This window comes from Prunus mume, linkage group LG1, assembly GCF_029339155.1.
Source record: "Prunus mume cultivar Tortuosa linkage group LG1, ASM2933915v1, whole genome shotgun sequence".
Taxonomy (NCBI): domain Eukaryota; kingdom Viridiplantae; phylum Streptophyta; class Magnoliopsida; order Rosales; family Rosaceae; genus Prunus; species Prunus mume.
Window position 1 is genome coordinate 17,779,704 of NC_142698.1, and position 20,986 is coordinate 17,800,689.

At 37.9% G+C, this 20,986-nt stretch overlaps 6 protein-coding genes across 11 annotated transcripts; all 6 read right to left on the reverse strand.

Annotated features, from left to right (window-relative positions):
* Positions 1–97: 97 nt before the first annotated feature.
* LOC103344598 (Phospholipid/glycerol acyltransferase family protein) lies at positions 98–3,075 on the reverse strand. Its single transcript, XM_016793553.2, has 7 exons — positions 2,638–3,075; positions 1,968–2,086; positions 1,810–1,875; positions 1,476–1,673; positions 1,268–1,386; positions 911–1,016; positions 98–741 (listed from the first exon to the last, which is right to left on the reverse strand). Exons 1-7 carry the CDS (start codon positions 2,864–2,866, stop codon positions 187–189), a joined length of 1,392 nt encoding a protein of 463 aa, XP_016649039.2. The 5' UTR covers positions 2,867–3,075; the 3' UTR covers positions 98–186.
* A 462-nt stretch (positions 3,076–3,537) lies between these two features.
* Positions 3,538–4,939, reverse strand: LOC103344597 (krueppel-like factor). Of its 3 annotated transcripts, none has more exons than XM_089041821.1 (3): positions 4,576–4,939; positions 4,075–4,448; positions 3,538–3,755 (listed from the first exon to the last, which is right to left on the reverse strand). In XM_089041821.1, exons 2-3 carry the CDS (start codon positions 4,325–4,327, stop codon positions 3,721–3,723), a joined length of 288 nt encoding a protein of 95 aa, XP_088897947.1. In that variant the 5' UTR covers positions 4,328–4,448; positions 4,576–4,939; the 3' UTR covers positions 3,538–3,720. The 3 variants fall into 3 exon arrangements, with proteins under 3 accessions (XP_088897947.1, XP_008246426.1, XP_008246425.1); XM_008248204.3 differs by having other exon boundaries at positions 4,075–4,336; positions 4,576–4,937; XM_008248203.3 differs by having other exon boundaries at positions 4,075–4,329; positions 4,576–4,915.
* A 376-nt stretch (positions 4,940–5,315) lies between these two features.
* LOC103344596 (T-box protein) lies at positions 5,316–8,233 on the reverse strand. 2 transcript variants are annotated; one of them, XR_515098.2, is made up of 8 exons: positions 7,653–8,233; positions 7,123–7,200; positions 6,874–7,016; positions 6,658–6,728; positions 6,285–6,380; positions 6,079–6,171; positions 5,809–5,966; positions 5,316–5,683 (listed from the first exon to the last, which is right to left on the reverse strand). XR_515098.2 is itself a non-coding variant. In XM_008248202.2 (8 exons), exons 1-7 carry the CDS (start codon positions 8,109–8,111, stop codon positions 5,884–5,886), a joined length of 1,023 nt encoding a protein of 340 aa, XP_008246424.2. In that variant the 5' UTR covers positions 8,112–8,233; the 3' UTR covers positions 5,316–5,683; positions 5,871–5,883. The 2 variants fall into 2 exon arrangements, 1 of the variants encoding a protein (XP_008246424.2); XM_008248202.2 differs by having other exon boundaries at positions 5,871–5,966.
* Positions 8,234–8,998: 765 nt separating this feature from the next.
* LOC103344595 (ATP-dependent caseinolytic (Clp) protease/crotonase family protein) lies at positions 8,999–13,069 on the reverse strand. Of its 3 annotated transcripts, none has more exons than XM_008248198.3 (10): positions 12,593–13,066; positions 11,994–12,095; positions 11,586–11,708; positions 11,395–11,454; positions 10,875–10,971; positions 10,724–10,797; positions 10,342–10,395; positions 10,178–10,261; positions 9,974–10,098; positions 8,999–9,391 (listed from the first exon to the last, which is right to left on the reverse strand). In XM_008248198.3, the coding sequence occupies exons 1-9, from the start codon at positions 12,875–12,877 to the stop codon at positions 9,997–9,999; spliced, it is 981 nt and encodes a 326-aa protein (XP_008246420.1). In that variant the 5' UTR covers positions 12,878–13,066; the 3' UTR covers positions 8,999–9,391; positions 9,974–9,996. The 3 variants fall into 3 exon arrangements, with proteins under 3 accessions (XP_008246420.1, XP_008246421.1, XP_008246422.1); XM_008248199.3 differs by having other exon boundaries at positions 8,999–9,258; positions 12,593–13,065; XM_008248200.3 differs by lacking the exon at positions 8,999–9,391 and adding an exon at positions 9,479–9,882 and having other exon boundaries at positions 12,593–13,069.
* Positions 13,070–13,550: 481 nt separating this feature from the next.
* Positions 13,551–15,317, reverse strand: LOC103344594 (Rubber elongation factor protein (REF)). The gene is made up of 3 exons (XM_008248197.3): positions 14,992–15,317; positions 14,514–14,738; positions 13,551–14,175 (listed from the first exon to the last, which is right to left on the reverse strand). Exons 1-3 carry the CDS (start codon positions 15,031–15,033, stop codon positions 13,690–13,692), a joined length of 753 nt encoding a protein of 250 aa, XP_008246419.2. The 5' UTR covers positions 15,034–15,317; the 3' UTR covers positions 13,551–13,689.
* A 3,466-nt stretch (positions 15,318–18,783) lies between these two features.
* On the reverse strand, positions 18,784–19,592 carry RALFL22 (ralf-like 22). The gene has a single exon (XM_008248225.3). The coding sequence runs from the start codon at positions 19,363–19,365 to the stop codon at positions 19,000–19,002; it is 366 nt and encodes a 121-aa protein (XP_008246447.1). The 5' UTR covers positions 19,366–19,592; the 3' UTR covers positions 18,784–18,999.
* Positions 19,593–20,986: the final 1,394 nt, after the last annotated feature.

Below are 20,986 nucleotides of genomic sequence, written 5' to 3' on the forward strand. Positions count from 1 at the left end.
AATCAAATTGAGTTTTATTAAAATTTATCGGTTTCAAACCAACGAGGTGAAGTCAAATTATTATAAACTTCCGTTTAAACTTAAAACAAAATGAAAATTTTAAACCAAAACCTCAATTCATTTATGATGAAAATCAAAATTTTAATTTACATAGGCCTCTCACTCTCCTTGAGTGTTATGTTAGAACTAATTCCATTGTGGTAATACATTGGCCTCCAAATATTGTTTCCATGCTTTCAAGGGACCAACCCCTCTACCATTTGGAGTTGTTTCACGAGCTCTACGGTTCATAAATAAACCTCTGGCTGCAAAACCCATCAAGTCAGGATGGTCCATAAAACTACGCATCCGCGATGCAATGCCACCTTCACGAGAGAAACCCATTCTGAAACGCCGATCGGTATCGGTAGACCTGGGCTCTTGTGTATAGGTAGAAACTAGTTGGACCTGAGTTTCAGGCACCAGTGAACCATCATCTTCGGTAGATACTAAGTTCCCCATTCCAAATGATTCCCAATCAACCTGCTGCAAAATGACTGCAGCTCGCTCTGTGTTCTGTGCAGGAAGATTTTGGGGACGAGTCACTTGAGCCAATTTGTCCACCTGAACTTTCAGTTCACGCAGTCTATGTCCAATCCTTGAAGACACTGCATCGTACAACTTTCCTCTTGATACATGCTTAGCTCCTTCAGAATTTAACAGATCGTCAAAGTAGATTGGATCTCCAATAACCACCGTCACCTATATTTTCCAAAAGACAGGATAAAAAGGCCTATCCCCTCACTCATATGATTGCTAAAGTCTTAAAAGAATATCTGACTGGAAAGATAACACCATCACCATATCAAAAGGACACTGAGTTGCGAAAAACTGAACATCTATTGAGAATAGCAAGCATTAGACTACCTACCGTCTTGCCAATCCTTGGAATGCTGGCACCAATAGGCATGATGTCCTGCATCCCACTATGCACAAATGGAACAACCATAGGAATATTGTCAGCATCAAGGACCAACCTGCCAAGTAAGAATATGCAACAGTCATCAAATAGTGTTCCAAAGAAAAGAGCACTGCATCCAAATGCAGCTGCAACCAATGTGCCAAAAGTTACTATTCAAAAGGAAGACACATCTCTTTACGATGAAGCTCACAGCTCAAAGACCAAAGCTTGGGAGCCAACCCCCAAAAAAATCATTTAAAAAACCCCTACGAATCCAAGAAAAGGGGAATCTCTCTTTGCAACACACTTTCACAACAAGATCCTCACCTCCCAACACCTCTCTTGGAAGACCCCATGGTTTTGCCACCATCTCGAGAACGACTACCTTCTGGGAAGATGTGCACCCAACCACCTTGATTCAGTTTCGAAATAGCTGTATCCATACCCTGAATCACATGGGCGTGGTTATCACACTATAGCATCGCTTAAAAATTAAGCAATGCAGCAAACCTTAAAGACATATTTCAAAGAATACCTTCTGATAAATCCCATCACCACGAGAAACTGGCAAGACTCTGACAGATCGAAAAAATGCTGAAGTTGCAGGATTTGCAAAACATCGATCAGTGGCACACAGTGTCCACCTCAAGTTCTGAGCATCCAGAAGAACATGTCGAGGAAGCAATGCAGCAAGAACAAGCGGGTCATCCATAGAAGCAACGTGATTGCTCACCTGAAACGGAATACATAAAGAAAACATCATAATTCAACAATGGTAAACCTGAAAGTGGAGGAGCAAATGGTGGTTAATCCAATAGATTAAAATACACTCAGTTCTAGATCCATAGAATAGGATCATGGGGCTCTACCGTTATTAGAGGCTGGCCTTTGGGTCTGTGTAGCACAGCGTCATGTAATTTTTCTACACCATAAACCTATCACACCCAAAAATCCAAATTATTCGTGCAGCCCTCAAAAGTAGGAAAAAAGGTGTTGGGTTATATCAATTCCACACAAGTTCGCATACCTGGATATGATTTAATCCATTCATAAACACATGACAAACATTGCCAATCACCGGAACAGCCACAGCTTGAAGCATGCGAAGAAGGACCGATTTTTCTTCAGCATTGAATTCCTTACCCACTGCAGGCGGAAAAAAACGAAAATCATCCTTTTATTATGGTTCTGACCAAAAACTCACAGCAATTCCCACATGATTAGATTATAGATAGCAGTGCAAACTAAACAAACGCTATCTAAACACTTACACGTTCTTCAAACCCAAAAATTTCAGTTCATTAACGAAAAGAAACAAAAGCAACATTGGTTACTAACAAAATGCGAGCCAATAGGAACCCAAAATCGTCATCAAGCTGAAATTCTTAATTTCTTACTAATTTGAAACATAACTAGTCTTGCCTCTCATGGTAGCTAGCTAACTGATTTTTAACCGCAAGAGACTAGGAGAGAGTGAATTACATTCATCAAACAATTTTAACTAAATAAAACTAAAAATTTGAGATTTCTTCACTGCCTAAACTAACTCCACCGCCAAGAATCTTATTAAAAAAAAGTTGCAATTTTTAAGAAATACGGAAAAAATTAATGACAGAAACACATCAATCAAATTTCAATCGGCTCCGAATATAATAATGAAAACAAACACACACACAAAAATTTAATTGAGAAAATACCTCGTTTGCGATAAAAAACAGTGGAAGAAGGGAGAGAGTCTCTGCGGAAGTCACGAAAGCGCTGAAGCCAGCGCTGGAATGTGGAGGAGAAGTAACCGTCGTCTGTAAAAATGGGGTGGAGCCTGAGCCGGCGGTCCACCTCCACTCTGAACCGCTCCCTGAGCCGGAGCTGTACGGACAGGGCCTTGTTCTTCCACAGATCGCCACGCTCGATCCTCGCGGCAGCCATTTACAAACACGCACGCACAATTACAGAGAGATTGAATCAGAAGAGAGCACAAGATCAAACAGGGACTGAGAGAGAAACGGAGGTTCGAAGAGAGAGAGAGAGAGAGTAGCCAAGCCTAAGCGCGAGTATAGAAAGCGAGAGAGAGGGAAGTGGTATGCGGCAAAGCTTTTTTTGTGTTGTGCCGGGGTGCACGATGTACCCTGGTGCGTAGTTCGCACCTAAAAACTACTCGTTTTGTTCGGATTATTGCCCCAAAAATCTCTCCAAGTCCATGAAAGCTTTTTTTTATTTTTTATTTTTAATATTAAATAACTCTTGACTTGGGTAAAAATTTATCTTCAAAAAAGTAATAATTTAATTTCAGTTATTTGTCTAAATAATTGATAATCATCATGGTTAAGAGCAGATTTCCATGCACCATAGGTGTTGTGTTATCGCTTGTATAAAGAAAAAATAATCTCAATATCGCTTGTATAAAGAAAGTGTAATCCCAATTAAGGCTTGTTTAAAGAAAAAATAATCATGACCTTCCCCCACTTTATTCTACTATTGGACGATTGTGATCTTCTCCAAAGAAGAGAAGTTGTGGAATAAGTATGAAAAATGACACAGAGTTGTGATCAGTTCTTATAATCTGAAAATCAAAGTTGAAACAGAACGGAGAGCCGATATCAAAACAATATAGTATGCTCATTATCAAAATGCCATGACCAGACATTAGCATAGAAACCAAACTCAGTTGTCTTTACAGCTTTTTATCTCTCATTAAGAATATTCTGAAAGCGCAAAGAGGCAGAGAGAGTAGAGGGGAAATTTGTAATGCCATCACATTAACAACTCCATCTCTCTAGGCTTCATTTGTCAAACTCCCATATGACTCCTCCATCATCTGCAGCACCAAAGCATGATATATTAGCACATAAACTCTATTTCGAAATACAACTAGTAAAAACCAAGAGATGAAACTTCAAACAATCAGAAAAGTATAGGCTAAGCATTACAACAAAGTAGAACCATAAAACATCAGCAATCTGATCATAGATTTCTTATTTTAACATCTCCTTTCGTAATTCCTAATGTTCTGAATGTGCATTTTAAACCATAAACCCCTAAACCCACCATGGACAAGGCTCAGATATGCAGTGCATCTAACCAAAAGCATTAAACTTGCAAAGCTGGAAACTTTCAGGATTATAGGGCATACGTACCTTTAACTTTCTTGTTTATCCAGACCTCCAGCAGCATCCCAGCGCCAATGCCACCAGCAATACATGCTCCAAAGAATGCAATGTTATAGGGTAGGGATCTTCGAGGAAGAAAATAGCAATCTGGGATCTGCCTAATCTTTCTAGGAAGCCGCTTCTTTATGCCCGGCTTAACACTGGGGTCCTTCTGCATGTCACTACCAACAGCTTTCCAATCCACCCCTTTGAACGGGTCTTTTGGCTCTTCCATGGCCATTACTGCAAACTAGTTCGCTTTAGAGATTGCCCAACAAATTATAGTTCATACAACACTAACACAAATTGTCTAAGAGGCAATTTTACAAACATCATATCTGCAAACGACAAGATCAACAATACTGCGCCATACCATGAAGAAGAAGAAGCAAATGTCACTCAACTATTCTAAAGCTGAGGTTTAAGTTTGGTTGCAGAGAAAAATGAGGGAGAGAGAGAAGAGAAGAGGAGAGAAAGTAAACTTATTACCTTGAAAGTTGAAGTCTTGGCAACGGAACGATGAACAGAGTTTGAGATGAAGATGATTGAAGATTGTTTGAGGTGTTTGGTGGCTGGCTACTGTAAAACCCTCCCTCACACCCCCCCTTGTGGCAGGCAGGCAAGCAGGCAGCTAACCAAAGGACCGGAAATTACAAAAAGGTCGAGAAAATGGTGCGGGCACAAGAAAGAAATCCCAATTAACCTCCGGGTCTTTGCTTTCTACTCTTTTATTTATGATGGGAGATTTAGGCGGGGGTGTCCGGGCGTAACCACAACCCGACCGACCCAAAATACAAATATTCGGCTTGCTTCTTGACAAATAAGGGCTCGTTTAAAAGTGATTTTGTCACTTCTGAGATGTGCTTCTCCATATAATCACTTCAAGTGATTCTAGAGAGAGACACCTTTCATATGCTTCTCATAAAATCACTTAAAACCACTTAAAGTGATTATATAGAGAAGTGATTCTTCACAGAAGTACTTTTTAACCTATTCAGAATCACTCTCGAACGAGCCCTAAAAGTGGTCAAGGGGCTACACTAATTATCTGCAAATATTCTAGGTTTGGGCTTTAGAGTTTGCTCTATAATAATTCCAGTTTTTAATAGAAGGAAATGTCATTTTGTGGCCTAGTTCAATGGGGAAATCAAGTTCATTATGAGAGATTGAACACTCTTGCATGGTTCCTCTTTTTAGTTTTTTTCTTTTAACTCTAATTTATCATTCTGTTTCAACCAATTATCTAAGATTTCTTATTAACAAGCTAGTAACCAAGACATTCTTTACAAATCACATCCCCATTAAATTATGGGGAAGAAATGATGATTTAGGAACAATGAATTGGTGAGTTCATCTGCAGCGCTCCACACTTGGGAACAGAAGTAAAAAGGAAACAGCACAACCACATTTGCACCGACACTGGCAAATTCAGCTTGCATGCCTAGCGAAATCTGCAGCAAGAACAAACCATCGCACTCCTGTGTACTCTCGGATCTTACTTTCCACAATCAAACCAAGGGAATCATCCTGCCAGCCTACTTGATTGAGACTTTATATTTGGCTCGTATCGCATTTGGGGTTGATCCACGATAAATAACTGCAATTGTGCCCCGAAAAGAAATTAAAAGTCATCTCATTTCATCTATCAGAATGAAAAGAGAACACAACCAAGGAAGACTTATAGTACTATTTACAGAACAAAACAAAGGTAGATTTCCTTACATGGTTACTTGGCACTGTCGCATAATAGACTAGGCGATGAAGGGAAAGCATATGGTACAAACCTTGAAAAGAGCATCAGCATATAAAAAGTTGGAACTTCAACTTTGCATTCCCAACATCCAAATAGTTGACATCAACTGCAACTTCCCCAAGATCGTCTGACCAGAACCAATGAAAAATTGTATTTCTTAATCTTCTGGAACTTATGTTAGGAAACAGAAAATGGCATATCACCCATGTAGGAGTGAAAATGATAATGGAAGTTCAAACCTTCATATATTGTCCTCGCAAAATTTACATATTCAGGTATGAGATCTCTATATATGATGCCTTCTGGATGGGCATCCAGCGCTACAAGGACACCTGAAAATCAACAAGCCGTATTACATAACTTTTATTACAAAAGAAATAGCCTATGGTTCATTTTTTACTAATCACCACCAGTATATCTTAGTGCATTGGTTATGGAAGGGTACCTGGTGCTACCCAAGCTTTAGTTGAATTGCTTGGCAATGGAGCCAGCCAGAGGATATTTCGCAAGTTCATTGAATCATCATATCTCACATTAGACCCTAAGAGATGTAATATAAGAACAACAGGTGTAACAAAAACATTTCACCACAAGAAATTACCATGTTATCTAACCAATTGTAATTGCTCGACATCAGGAACCAAAAAATTTGAGGAACTACTTAATAAAGCTAAAAAGAGGATTTCATTTAAAGTTCTTTCTTCATTATTTTTTCTATTTTCAGATAAGTCACTCTGGAAGACAGAACAGCTAGTATTAGGGTACCAAAACAGATTTTGAGAATTGTAAAAATAAAGATGTAATCAAGGCATCTTTACCTACTTGACAGTAGCCCATATTATATGGAAATACTTCTTTATCATATGCAGGGTATTCTTTGGCATGGAATCTGTCAAACATAAAAAGATACGTTCTTGAAATAACCAATGATAGGTAAAACATTGTCCGTTCTACAACTTAGGTCTAAAATTTTCTCAGCCTTTTATGGTACCAACAATACAAGAAAGGATGCAGTAAGAAAGATACCAACTTACAATATACCAAGTCTTCCAGTGTCTATAGCAAGAAAGAGGTGGCCATGGAATAAATCATAGCGACTCAACGACACATTCAACCCAACAGCGGGACCCCGAGATAGAATAAGTTCAAATAAAAATTCAATATATGAATTCAACTCCTGCAGTGCAACAGAAGAGCACTATATGAATTCAAAAGGAGAATTAATTTCTTGAGTAGAGGATAACTCGAAAATTTGAAGTTTCATTCCTTTGATGCAAACCTACCTCACTTATGAAGCGTCTCCCATATGGAGTTCTAGTAAGCTCACATCGGTTCGCTTTTGATCCTTCAACATCAGGTACCTAATGCATTACTAAATTAAACATCCTCCAGTTACAACTGGTGTACAGATAGACTAGTAAAACAACCCAGACAATACATTTAATTTATCATAAATCTTAGTTATAGTTGTGAGATAACACCGTCAATGTGTATATGGAACACCCACATAAGTATAATCATAATATGCCAGAAGTTAGAGCCACTTTCTGAAACAGGGTGATGTAAATATGTGGATGAATTGCAATCTCCCAATTAAGTGTCATCAAAATGGGGAAAAACCTACACAATGAAGACCAATTTCGGAAAAGTATCCATGAATTTTCCAGAAAAAGAACTGTTAAGCACCCGACAACAATTTATCAGAATGCTGCCAAACCAAAGTTACAATTTTACGCCAAATCTAAGCACAAAAGGCAAACATAGACATGAGGCATCGGCAATTGCTAAAGGAAAAGAGGAAAAAGAGACTGACAGTGATCATCGTGGGATCCAAAGCACGTTGAATAGCAGCTGGGTCTCCACCAGAGTCAACAGCAAGGCGAGCAAGCTCCAAAACCGGCTGAGGAGGCCACCAAACAAGCTCATCCTCCTCCTCCCGTTGACATAAATCACCCTTTTGCTTCAAGTTTAAGACTTTTCTATTGGGATACTTTTGTGGGCACAATTTGTTGACATTTGGCGTAAAGGGTACGAGGAATTTGAAGCAAGAAGTGAGCTCTTGGGCTACAAGGGGGTTAATGGTTGAAGACTGGGATTTGGAGCCCAGCAAAGAGAGCAGGTCTGAAGGGGTGGCTTTGGGAGATGTTGATGGTGAAGATGGTTTGAGAAAGATTGGGGAACATGAAGAAGAGGATGAGATGGAGTAGGAGGAGGCTGTGAGAGACAGGGAGACGAAGATTGTCAATCCGAGTGAGAAAGAGGGCTTCCCCATTTGCGCTCTTCCCTCTCCTCTTTCATTTCGAGTCTTGAGAGCGGTTCTGAGCTACAACTTAGAAAGTTTAATTATCTTCGACCAAAAACAAGAAAGTTTAATTCTCGACTCAAATGAAAAATAATTTTATCTGAGGTATACTCGTTGGGCTCACTACCAATTTTCGTATATTTTTCAAGACTATCTTGATGGATAATTGTGGTTAAATGATATCATATTGAAGTAATTTTTTGTAAAAAGAATTATTAAATAAATAAAATAGATATTTGAATTAATTAAATACAATTCCGAATGCATGGGTGTCCCTCATTATTTGATGAAGAAGACAGGAATCGGGAAGAAGGTTGAGTTCTTTTTTTTATTTTATGGCTGGATTGCATAACCAAACATCAATGGGACAAGCATGCATATATAGGCAAAAGATCCCATCACAATGAAATGAAATGTGAGCACAAAAAATAAGGAGAAGCTCAGCAGCATATTAACCTCAACCTTAACCTCGTCATTCATATATCAGTAATATCATTGCAAATTTTAAGTGATGATGAAAATATAGTTTCCTCCTCCTCGTCCTTAAAACATCGTTGGCGTCCTTGCGGCGGCAGGCAGTATGCCTGACAAAGATGCTTCTGGTGGAATTGGTTAGGTGCAGACCACGAAGCTAGGGCTAAGCATATTGTTTGAGCAAATTTCCCTGTCTCCATTCTTTTCAGTCATATCTGCATCTCTCTGAGATAATATACTGACTTAGGCCTTGGCTACCCAAAAAAAATACGCCCCCAAAAATTTGGTCGCCATGGCCATCTTCACCAATAAATTTTTTCAAAGAACATGCATCAGCTACATAGGTAAGCGACCCATTAAATAGTCTTTGCAAACCATGCATATTGAATTCGAAATATTATTAAGAAAGGATTGGTTACCCTCAAGCATGAACATCATCCGTAAACCCAAAAACTTGACCAAAATATTACATTCGATAAATCTACAGCACTTCAATTAAGACATAAAAAGAGTCTGACCCCTCGTAACCTTCGAACGTCCATATTTGTGCACCCTCCAGATTGTTCCAGCGCCAATTCTATTTGGCATCAGTATTCAATCTCTTCCATCCAAATCTTCCTCATAAACAGGCCACTTCAGATTCCTGCAATTATATTCTCCCCATAAGATTATTTGACGCTCTTTACATTCATTCATGCTTCAACCAATAACCAAAGAATCCCAACAAGTGACCGATCATGTAATTTCTTCTACATTTAGTAACCAAGTAAGAATTCCTACACGCCAAGAGAAGCATTCCAATCAGAAACCTAGTTCTTGAAAGGATCTTGCAAGCAAAAACTATTAACATACACTAACCAAAATAAAACTAAATAGCCACACTATCTTGCAACGTTCTAGTATAACCATGCATTGCTGGTATTTTTCAGGCCCAATCTTGAGCCATCAACCATTACAGAAACAATTTGAAGTACCAGAACAACAGCCCATTTGTCGTTCATGCCATTTTATTCAAGTTGCAAATACCCCCAGATCACACTAACACTCATACGCTGACGGAGTGAAATATCAAATCAAGCCAATGTGTGAAAGTCTAGCTCAAGGCTAGGAAGACAATAGACAAATTTCTGTCCTTTGCATGACCACTATATAGAATATAGATTTGCAGCATCATTTGATGAATTTTCAAGCAATTATTATTATAGTTGCATTCTTCCCCATGAAAACTGAATTGACTAGCTTGCCCTGTCGCTAAGTTCGCTGAGTCCTTCAGAGAGCCCAATCAAAATGATAATTTTCACATTTGAAAAAACCCCATGAAGCACCATTGTTGCATAATGAAGAAAAGGTTAACTTACCTATAATGACAACATTGCACCCACTAGAGACTAAGTTCATCTACAACTTTGACACCAGCTTTCTTGTCCCATTCCTCAGGGGAGGCTACATCTGCCATTATCTTTTCTTGACCACGCCAAAGGATCTGCATGCAGTGTTCCCATCAGTCAAATTTCCACAAAATTGAAGAAACAAACTACATACGACAATCTAAAAGGACTTACCTTGTCAATCACCCCGAATTCTTTAGCAGTTGTAGAATCCATATAATATGGTCTTCTCATCACATTAGTAACAGCCTCTACTGACTAATACAAAAATAACAAGATAAGTCCCTTAGTTTTTGCTCATATGCTGCTGCTGATTAAATCTTATAAAAAGAGCTTACATTTCCTGTGTGCTTGGCCAGAAGCTTTATAAGAATGTCCCTATTTGTTATTACCTGCAGATTCAGACAATGTTGAAATTTCCACAAAATGCACACAGAACTTGAATAAAAAAGATTGTCACCTTATGAATGACAATCATTGAAATCTTAAGCCAGAGCTCAGTAAATGTCAATCATTGTATTGCATATTGAACAGAAAATGTTGATGTGAATGAAACCTTTCTATTTTTACTCCTCCAGAGAAGTTCAGAGACCAAACAAATAAAGACATGATGAACAAATATATGTTTAGGACTAGAACAAGGAATGGATAACATTGAATTTGAAACAATCAGTCTTTAACCATATTAAAATGGTGGAAGGCAATGAAACAGGGGATCACCTCTTTTGCACGAATAAGAACGTCACTAGCAGGCATCAGCCCAGATGATGGCACACGAGGCTGTTGGATCATGGCTGAAACAGGATTGAAGGAAATTACGAAAGTTTTAAAGGTCTGAGATTGCAAACTTAAAAAGCCAAATGCATCATACCTTTGGCATGTGGCATCATGAATCGTTTGCCCTTAGTTCCTGCCGAAAGCAATAGACAAGCTTGACCTATAGCAGCCCCAACGGCAACCGTATGTATCTGAATAAGCAAGAACAACTATGTAATGAGATAAAAGGTAGAATATTCATATCATTACCAAATGCATATCAGTCCCCTACTTTTCAGTCAGTGGCCAGGTCACTTAGCCCATATCCTCTGGGGTGTGGTTAGTTGATACAAGTGCATATAAAACTAAATACACTAATTCATAGAATTTATAAACCCAATCAACAGTTGCCACTGTCACTGCCTCACAACCATTTTCGAGCGTTAGCATCACAGCAACACATCCGCAGCACTGATGTGGTGCCACCACATGCATATGCATATCCCTAAGCACAATTGCTAATCTAGAAACACCCTCTGTAGCTCCAAACCCACACCCACGCAAACTAACACCATCATCACCACCAAGTAGAGCGAATAACCATGTGAAGTGAAGCAATTCTTAAAATGAATCACCTCATTTTTCAACTGCATCATTGCATCATAGATAGCAAAACCCTCTGACTCCATGCCAACCTGAGCAACAAGCATTTCAAATACATAAAATAGATAATTGAGAGAGAGAGAGAGAGAGAGAGAGAGAGAGAGAGAGAGAGAGAGAGATCATTTCATATGCATCATGTTTTGAAATTAAACACCAGACTTACCGTTTCACCGTCATCACGAGTGGTTCCGGTAGAATTGATATAAATATATATTGGTTGTTTAGGATCCATCCATTGCAGATACATCAATTCCGCAACAACAAGCTCCGTGACTGCTGGTACTAACTGAAACATCGAAGTAACTTTTAACAGATTTCACAAAATGCAAGAACGACGTGACAATAAGACTGACTAAAACCTATTAGGAATGAATATCGGCATTAGTCTCGTATAATTTTAGTCATATTTCCCCTTCTGAAGTAACCAGAGAACACACTCAAGGTGCACAGTCTGCACAGAAGACATGCTCTGGGCTTCTCAATTTCACCCCAACTATGAAAAGATACCATGATTTGCTACTTTCAGAAGATGGCATCTACAACCAACATGAATATTGGGTCAATAACTTACAGGCATGCCAATATAAACTATTCTCCCGTGGAGTAGTAATGACGGCAAGTCTGGAGGTGGTTTCCTTGGCCTATGCTCGTTGTAAGAAACAGATCTTTCCACCTAGTTCAAGCAGAGAATATCATCAGTTTACCAACTAACCAAATAAGAGTCATAGAAACAAACAAAAAGAAATTTGATTAACCGGGCCAGGATAACATGGAATCAATTTCTTTAATTACCAAACATTCCGACTTTCTTAATAAATTTTGAAACATCACTACAATTTTTTTTAATCCAAAACAAGAAGTCAAATTTCCCGAAGAAAGAAGCCAGAAAGTCCTACCAGACACTACTAATTCCATTAAGACCTATTAGAATAGCTAAAATTTCGAACAAAACCAGCTTAACCAATACAAAATTAAGATTCTTTCCGCTACAAAGAACTAGCAGGCGCTAATTTCACTAGTACCTATTAAATTAATCTAGAAAACTTTGCTTCAATCCTTAAAAAAAAAAAAACTACCTATACGTAAGCATATATATATATATATATATATATATAGAGAGAGAGAGAGAGAGAGAGAGAGAGAGAGAGAGAGAGAGAGAGAGAGAGATACTTGGGCAGGTGTGGCCATGAGCTTAGGTTCATCAAACAAATCCAAGTATGGAAGAGAGTCAGAATTTTGAACAGGTCGATTCAGTAAAGTTTCGGGTGAATTGGCAGCCACTGAACTGAGCCTTGAAAGAAACGGGTCCTTAGGGTTTATTGGAGGAATGGGGATTTTAACTTTTGCTTTCGCGTTAATGGAACAAAAAGCTGCGAACTTTCGAGTATTTCTGGCTCTAAGTGACGATGAAGAAGTCGCTGATATTGAGATTGGTAAATGCAAACTAGTGGCCATTTGAATTTATCGGTGAGACTTTGTGACACTTCTGGGTTTTCTCTGCAGAAGCTGAAAGAGAAATTGGAGTGAAGCTCTGACGCTATTCGGTTCGTTGAAGTTGAAGGAAGGCCTTGAAAGCTTTGGCTGGGAATTTTGGTGCTGTTTGTTGTGGAAGAAGTTTGGGGATGTCGTTCTGTTTGATTGTTGAGCCCTTTTAGAGCCCACAAGATATTGTCAATTTTGGCCCAGAAAGCAAAAGGACTTGGCATCATAAGCACCTCATATACTTTTTTAGATCTAATTTTTTTTTTTTTTGGTTATATTGGAGCAAAAAGCCCCACTAAAGTTCGATCCTGGTTCCTGGGCGCCATGGGGAAATCCACGTTATTTTTAATTAGAGACAACCTCGTTGATGTATCAATTAACTATCTATCAAGTGAATTTTTTTCATTAGAATAAGTTTTAAGTTTTAAGTTTTAAGTTTTAAGAAGGGGATGATTCATGAAGTATGTTTGTTTCTGCACAATCACAAATAAATATATATATGTTAAATGCGTATTTGGGAATAATCTCTCTATATTGACATGTAATTTGGCAATTGGACTCCGGAAGCTACAATATATTTAACTGCATAATGTTTCAATTTACATTCATCTTTTCTAAATCACAAACAGAAAAGTATAAAAATAAATAAACATTAGAATATTATATTTTATATATATTAAACGTTTTGAAAAACAATCAACAACCATGCCTCTATCTGTTTTTTTAGTTTAATACCATAACATCACAAAACCCGAGGCAAAACAAAAACCAACACTGAAGACCTATCAATGAAGAGCAACATCAACTTCACCAGGACTTGCAACCAAGGGCTCTGCTTCAGGCACCTTCCCTGCAAAAACCTTGGCAATTTTCTCAGTGGGAACCAGAGGCATATAGGAGGAGACCCTGTACCCCTTCTCTGCAGTATGCTGCACTGTCTGGTTGTACTTTTCAGAGCAATATGCTGCAGTTGGTACAACAACCTCAGCCACCTTTGGGAGGACTTGGTTCACCTTTCGCCACGCAGAGACGGCGCATTGCTCAGCTTTCGGTTCATACTTAGCATACAGGTCTTTAGCTGCGGGTTCACACTTGGTGTAGACAGATTTAGCATAGCTCGAGGCAGTGTCTACAACCCCAGCACGCTTAACCTCAGAGGCAACCGCTCGAGCCGCCTCTGGGGCTTTTTGAGCAGCTGATAAGGCTTTGAATGAAGCCTGCTTAACCACCGGCGGCACACGACTGTCCAGCTTGGTCACAGATTGATCAACCTGAACATGTTCCAATACAAATTTTAGAATTTTACCCCTTGCACATTGAACACAATAAAGAAGCTTCACTCCTTCATAATATAAAAACCAAATTAACCAAGCTAATTATGAAATCGAAAATAGATGCAAGCATACATCCTATCAAAGAACAAAACCCAAAACTCAGATGCCGTAATCAAATTTGTGCAATTGAAGTTGGATGCAATGGACCAACTATAAATTGAAGATTGAAAAATGGATTGACTCTAAAACATAATCGATGTGTTACGTATGCACAATAAACCAAATAGCATAAGAGCATGAAAAAGAGTTAATTAAACATGACATTTGCCAGGTACCTTGCGATCCACGAAGGTAAGGAGGTGAGCAGGGACATGATGGTACTTGTTATAGACAGGTCCAACAACGTTCTTCACAGTTCCCTCCACGGATTCAACTCCAGGCTTCAAAGGACCAGACCTCTCCTTGGCAAATCCGTACAGATTTAAGAAGCAAACCGAGGCATGAGCTGCAGCCACCTGAACAAATTGCAGGTACTTGAGCCTCTGTTCCTCCTCCTCAGCCTAAACAATTACAAAAACATTTAAATATATATGAGCTAACTACACCCATGAAAGCTGATTCTTTTTCATCTGAAAAGAAATTGATAAAAATAACAAAGTGGGAAAGTTACAAAACTTAGGTATTTCTTAAAATCCCATTATATTGTAAAAACCAAATTTTCTCGGCAACCAAACAGTACCAATGTCAATTAAAAAGAATAAACAAATCAATAACATAATAAGAAAAAAGAAAAGGCGGGTTTATGGTCCATACCATCTGTTGTTGCACCTGCACGCTCAAATCTTCCTGGGCCATAATCAACTTTTCTTTCTTGTTGGGAATTTAAAATCTCGGCTAATGATGGTTTGCTGTAACTGGTGTTGGAGGTTAGAGAAGGAAGACGAGGGTTTTATAGTAGAAAAACCGAAAGGAACCTCTGAATATATCCTTAGCGCTTAAGAAATTGGGCGGTGGGATTTGTTTCAGCGAAGCGAACCGACCGGGAAGTCCGCGTTAAAACTAAAAGTTTGTTCGCTTGCCGAGGATGAAGTCCGTCGACGTTGCGCCGTTGACTACTCGACGAGTTCGGTGAACGTGAAAACTAACGCCGTGAAATCTTTACTTGCTTTCCATGTAAATGGGTTAATGGAAACAAGAATGACGTTTTGGACCTTTTTGGCGGTGGTGGGGTACAGTTCGAGAAGGTTCTTGGGTCCTACGAATGGATCATGCTGGCATGAATTTAGGGTATTTCCTATTTCCCACGGTTGAGGAATAAACTAGGCCTGGTTGTTGACTCTCTTGGCCCAACGGAAAATGAGCTAGTCGTTTGGCATCAGAGTTTTCGAGCCATACTATCGTGAGGGGCTTATATATCACCTTTAGAGCATCTCTAAGAGAGATGTCAATACTAAACATCAAATTTAAATTTGATGGTTGATATGAATTGACATCTTATGAGTTTACACTCCACCCGATATGTCAAATTAAATTATTATTTTATTACATTTTTTGATTCATTTTTAGTTAAAAGAAAAGAAAAGAAAAAGTAATAAAATATTCATTTGACATCTTGCTTTTGGGATGTCAAAAATAACATCTCAACCTCACCTTCATTCCACATCAGTTTTGACATATCGGTTGGAGTGATATGAGATGTTATTTATAGCTATTAAATATCTATGACATGCTCTTAGGTGATGTCTTATTTCTTAACTATTGGATCTAACCAATTTGATCTAGCGGCTAACTAATTTGATTCAATGGCTAAGAGATAAGGTCTCACCTAAATGCCATATATAAGGCCCTCACTATAAATTCTTGCATACTTTTCATATAATGAAGCCCAAGTATTGCACGTTTTATATGAGTCCAAGAATGTCTTATTTTTATTTTTAGTATAGACGATATTAAAGGAGGGAGATTCAACAATACTCTTAATCAGTTGAGCTACAAACTCATTGTAGCGAGGATGACAATTGTATTGTCACACCGGACCCCTAATGTCTTCCTAATGGGATGTAACTTTGATTCAATTCTTTTTGGGTTCCAATTTATGGAGCATAGTTTGTAGGCACGATAACAAGATGGACATGAATATTGAATTCAATGGGATTCAGAAGGCTTTGAATGCATCCACCACCACTTAAAAACTAGAGAAAATCAATAAATGTTGTTACAGAGCAATCTTTGAAGCCAGTTGGTGGTTCAACTATCAGGTTTTGATTTGTTAATTAAAGAAAAACAAAAACATTTGAGGTTTTCAGTTTCTGAAACATTAAATATATTGAAATAGTTGCACACCATCTGGCATCCCCAAAAAAAATGGGTTGTGGGAATCTTCTGAGTTGAAGTGGTTACAATATTATAAAATTTGATCAAACTTAATTTATGTAAAGTTGTCCACCTTAAATATTTAAGCCACCGAAACATAAGAGCAGCTTAATCTGGAGTTGCTTTACCTACCAAGAATTGTTTCCAATATAAATTTCCACCAACCCAATTTCAAAGATTATGAAAATCCCAGTCTCAGACTCACAGAAAATTAGGGGTGGGTATTGAGACCAGAAAACCGAGCAACTTAGAATGGAAAAAATCGGAAAAAAAATATCATGTTGACTAAAAAGTCAATAAATCGACGTCAAACCGGATCGGATCAATTCAAACTAGTTATGCTACCATTTTCACACATTACAAAACTGGACGGGCTGCAATTTTTTTTCTTTTTAAAAAAATTGTTTAAGTCAAATGCAAAATTTCTAATCCCATAACTAATATTTCCCCAAACCCAACTTCAAAACACCTTTCTTTTCTATGCCCAATCATCTCTCTTTACATAAAATTGGATCATTTGTGAATTTTTAAGCCCAAAAAATAAATTTTAGTTAGAATTTGTAAAAATAATAATAATTTGAAAAATATATTTAAAAATTTATCAAATCTGAAACCAGAAAAATCAGAAACCGCATCAGAATCAGTTTAAACTGAACCGGCCGATTTCATAAATTTTTTTCATTAAAACCGAACCGAACCACACCAGTTGAATAGTTCCGATTCCAATTCCTGGGTGAGGTGGAGACTTGTTCTTAGCATTTTCCATCCATATGTCCTAAAAGAATCGACCTTTTTTTTCCCCATCTGTGAACAGTTGAAGTGTACCAAAAGTTTACCTAAGAGATTCGAAGCTTCAATAATGGAAGAAAAAAGATACCAGCAGCCTCTGTGATGAAAGAGATCTTAGAGGGGTCTTTTTTGCTCAACTTATGTTTGGCAAAGGGGACCACAAATAGCTTTAAATTTTGATCTGTGGACCTCAGTACTTAGCAAACAAACCCAACACACACCTACTCTAAAACTTAAAGAGGAGAATTCAAATCATGAGGATCATCTTTTGCTGCTGATATAGCTCTCTCTCATTCTCATTAAGCATTTTGCAGTTGCTTTCATACACTTCACATGGAAGACTTTAAGATAGCTGCAATTATGACCATTTTTATGACTCTGGTAGGACAAAATTATAGACACTGTACTTCACCAAGAGCTAAAATTCACTCTCCAAACCAAACATATATCCATCCTTACTTTCAAGTACAAAATCTACTCTGTCCAAGTTTAAATATAACCTTAAACCTTACACTAGGTTTAACATTTACCAAGTGCAAGGAGAAATAAACTTATTTGTCCTTCTTGCATTGCATTTATACCCATATATTCTATGCCATTCAATTTTATTTATTTTTTATTATTGATACGAGCGATATTCTACTTTAATTTAATCTAAACTACGAAGAATGAGACTTGAATTGAATGCAGTGGGAAGCACATCCACCAACTTGGCTAAGCCCGTGTCTGTCCATTCAAATTTTGGCAAAAAATAAAGGTACCAACTTGTTTGTCCCTCTTGCATGAACATCATTTGCCCTACTACCCCACTTTAAAGCAAAGAACTTCAAAGCAAAAGAAAAGCCAAATATGAATAAAATCAAGAAATTCATACGGCAGAAAACCAATTTTGAGTCAAAAGGCCAAAGGCAAACAGAGAATAAGAAAAAAAATTCCAACATTTGATAGAATTTATCTTTAAATTGTCCTTTTCCTCCTTTTGCAAACTACATGTTTATGTCATTACAACTCAACAATTCCTCTTTCTTCTCTTGTTACTTTTCCCCTGGCTTTATTTATGTCGTCTCATTCTACCAACTCTCTGGCTGCCTTTTTCTCCTTTGAGACAAAAGGAGAAGGAAGGCAGCAATCAAATTGAAAAGAGGGTTTTTCTATAACTAACAACAAAACACAGTAAACACAAGTCCCCATAAGATGCTAACTTTCATGGCCAATGTAATCCATCATATGGAATCAATTCTGCAGAGACATTGATATGGCCAAAAAATACATCAGTTCAAGAAGAAAAGGATAGAAAATTTTGATAACTTCGACGTAATTCATTCTACACAACTAGCTAGGTCTTGAATTGTTGAGCACAGAAAAAGAAGGAGAAACAGAGCAGGCCATCAGTGATCAGCTCTCTTTTTTCTGGTTCATTCAAAACAGGCAAAAGCTCAAAACTTTGAAGAAAAAGAACAGCAATTATTAATGTTTTACAGAGACATTCAAATATGATTTTATAACATCATCAACATTTCCATTAATAATAACAACAATGACACACCACCTCCAAACCCTTTCTCTCTCTCCCTCTCTCTCTCCCTTTGTTCATGTATAACAATCGAACCCATTTCCAAAATGAACAAAACTAAAAACAAAGAAACAAAAAATTAAAAACTAACTCCTGCACCTTGTGATGGCGCTGCAGCCGCGGCTGTAAGGATTGGACTGAGCTCCGGGCTGGCAATTGTAGTAGGAGGCGCCGCGCCTTGAGCAAGGCACAGTGTTCCTCTGCATCGCACCGTAGCTGATGTACTTGCTGGTGGCTAAGATGCGCCGGTTGATCTCAGAGTCCAAGTCAAACTCCTCATCCCCTGCAGCCAAGCACTCTGCTATGGAGCCCTTGCAGGATGATTTGTTGGTGGGCATCCATGAAAGGTTCTGGGGGTGGTCCCCACTTGCTAGAACAGAAGCTGATGAACCCATCAACAAGATTGAGGCGCAGATCAGGAGGAGAAATGAGACACAGCATAGCCTAGCCATTGTTTCTCAATAAGAAGCTCAATGTATCACTATTTCTTTGTTTTCTGTAAAACTTGCTGCTTTCTTTTCTTCTTGCTTGAGAGCTTCTTTATTTGCTTTCTCTTTGGTGTTTGTATTTTAATTTTCTTGCTCTGTGTTTGTTGTATCTCTTTACCAGTGAGCCAATGGAGAGAGAGAGAGCGACAAGGCCAACTAGACAAGAACTAAACCTCAGTTACATGAGGTCTTATAAGCGGCCTGATGTAATGAAATGACATTGGTATTAGCTGTTATTTACAATGCTGCCCATGGATTGTTTCTGCATATTAGTTAGTTGTACCACACTACCATTTACAAAGACCTTAATAATAAGAATATAATAATTGTTTCGGTGAATTTTATTATATAACAATGCTAATTCAACTTATTATTATTATTTTTGGGTTGGTTTTTGTATTTTGTATTTTGAAGAGTTGGAAATGCCACCAAATTCATAATACCAATGGCAGACTTAGTAAATTAGAGGTAAAATAATGTCCACATTCAGAATCCAACCTACTATTAGGCATGCAATGTATAGTTGACTGGTTGAGCTTCTCTCTCTCTGGAAATGGAGATTACAGAGAGGAGAGAGAGGAGAGGGGGAGTTGCATTAAAAATAGAATAAGGAAGAGGGAAGACGGCATCTAGGGTTTACACCTATCCCAAGTGGCCAAGTCCATCCAAGAATCGTTAACCGAAACACGTTTTCTCCTTCCTATCATCCTATTCCTACCTGCTGTTTCTTTATTTATCATTTCTTTAATAATATCCATAATCTCCATAATCAAATAATAAGTCTTCTTCATCCATTGGCGTCATCCTTCAGTATTATGCCCCCTGCCCTCTGTCTCTGTTTTCAACATAACCGTCCTCATTTTACTCTTTTTTGTTTTCTCGTCCATTAAAATCTACTGATTTGCCAATCTAATGTATACGTATAGAATAAGCATATTTGAAGCTGAGTTGAATCCTTCCATCATCACAAAGAAAAGAAGAAAAAAAATATTGAGTTGGAAGCACGTAGAAAGGATTTGGTATACATTTTTTTAATGCGTATCTCATTGACATTTGTTTGGTGAAAGCTAAGCTACAAGTTATAACAACTTAGAGTCCCTTAATTTATAGAAAAAGAATTATTAGGAGTTTGTAACTTAGTGGTTTCGGTGTTGAATTTACATATCCCCAACTACCGCTTGTATAAAGAACAAAAAAATAATTAAATTTCTGATTTGTAAAGATACATGCGATCACATGCGGAATAATGGTGCCATAACATTCCTGTATGATAAATATAAAAGATAAAACCCTTCATCTAAACCCATTCTTGCTTTGTTTAATTTTGCAAAGAAGACAATCTAAAATCCCACTATTCCTTTTCACGAAAACCCTATTTACTAGTAATGATTGTATTTGTTCAAAATAAAGTTAAAATAGTTATGCATTGTCGTCTTTCTTTAGACTCCCAAACCAAACCCAACATACCTGTTCAAAAAAGGTATGTGAATTTGATTCTGTCCCTTTTGTTGTTTTCAATTCAATACCCGCGCTTTTCTTTTCATCACAGATAGATAGATAGATAGCTAGCTGTGGCATTTGAAAG

Coding starts and splice junctions, on each gene's coding strand:
- LOC103344596 (XM_008248202.2), bottom strand. CDS start 8,111: ATGGGGAAGCCCTCTTTCTCACTCGGATTGACAATCTTCGTCTCCCTG. Junction 7,017..7,122: donor GGAGACGCTTCATAAGTGAG/GTAGGTTTGCAT, acceptor GTTGCACTGCAG/GAGTTGAATTCATATATTGA. Junction 6,381..6,657: donor TATGGGCTACTGTCAAGTAG/GTAAAGATGCCT, acceptor TACATCTCTTAG/GGTCTAATGTGAGATATGAT.
- LOC103344598 (XM_016793553.2), bottom strand. CDS start 2,866: ATGGCTGCCGCGAGGATCGAGCGTGGCGATCTGTGGAAGAACAAGGCC. Junction 1,387..1,475: donor GTGATGGGATTTATCAGAAG/GTATTCTTTGAA, acceptor CATGTGATTCAG/GGTATGGATACAGCTATTTC. Junction 1,017..1,267: donor TCCAAGAGAGGTGTTGGGAG/GTGAGGATCTTG, acceptor CTTACTTGGCAG/GTTGGTCCTTGATGCTGACA.
- LOC103344594 (XM_008248197.3), bottom strand. CDS start 15,033: ATGGCCCAGGAAGATTTGAGCGTGCAGGTGCAACAACAGATG. Junction 14,739..14,991: donor TGCAGGTGCAACAACAGATG/GTATGGACCATA, acceptor GTAATTGTTTAG/GCTGAGGAGGAGGAACAGAG. Junction 14,176..14,513: donor TTACCTTCGTGGATCGCAAG/GTACCTGGCAAA, acceptor GAACATGTTCAG/GTTGATCAATCTGTGACCAA.
- LOC103344597 (XM_089041821.1), bottom strand. CDS start 4,327: ATGGCCATGGAAGAGCCAAAAGACCCGTTCAAAGGGGTGGATTGGAAA. Junction 3,756..4,074: donor GATAAACAAGAAAGTTAAAG/GTACGTATGCCC, acceptor TTGGTGCTGCAG/ATGATGGAGGAGTCATATGG.
- RALFL22 (XM_008248225.3), bottom strand. CDS start 19,365: ATGGCTAGGCTATGCTGTGTCTCATTTCTCCTCCTGATCTGCGCCTCA.
- LOC103344595 (XM_008248198.3), bottom strand. CDS start 12,877: ATGGCCACTAGTTTGCATTTACCAATCTCAATATCAGCGACTTCTTCA. Junction 10,972..11,394: donor TGATGCAGTTGAAAAATGAG/GTGATTCATTTT, acceptor TTGCTTATTCAG/ATACATACGGTTGCCGTTGG. Junction 10,262..10,341: donor TGGCCAAGCACACAGGAAAT/GTAAGCTCTTTT, acceptor TTTTTGTATTAG/TCAGTAGAGGCTGTTACTAA.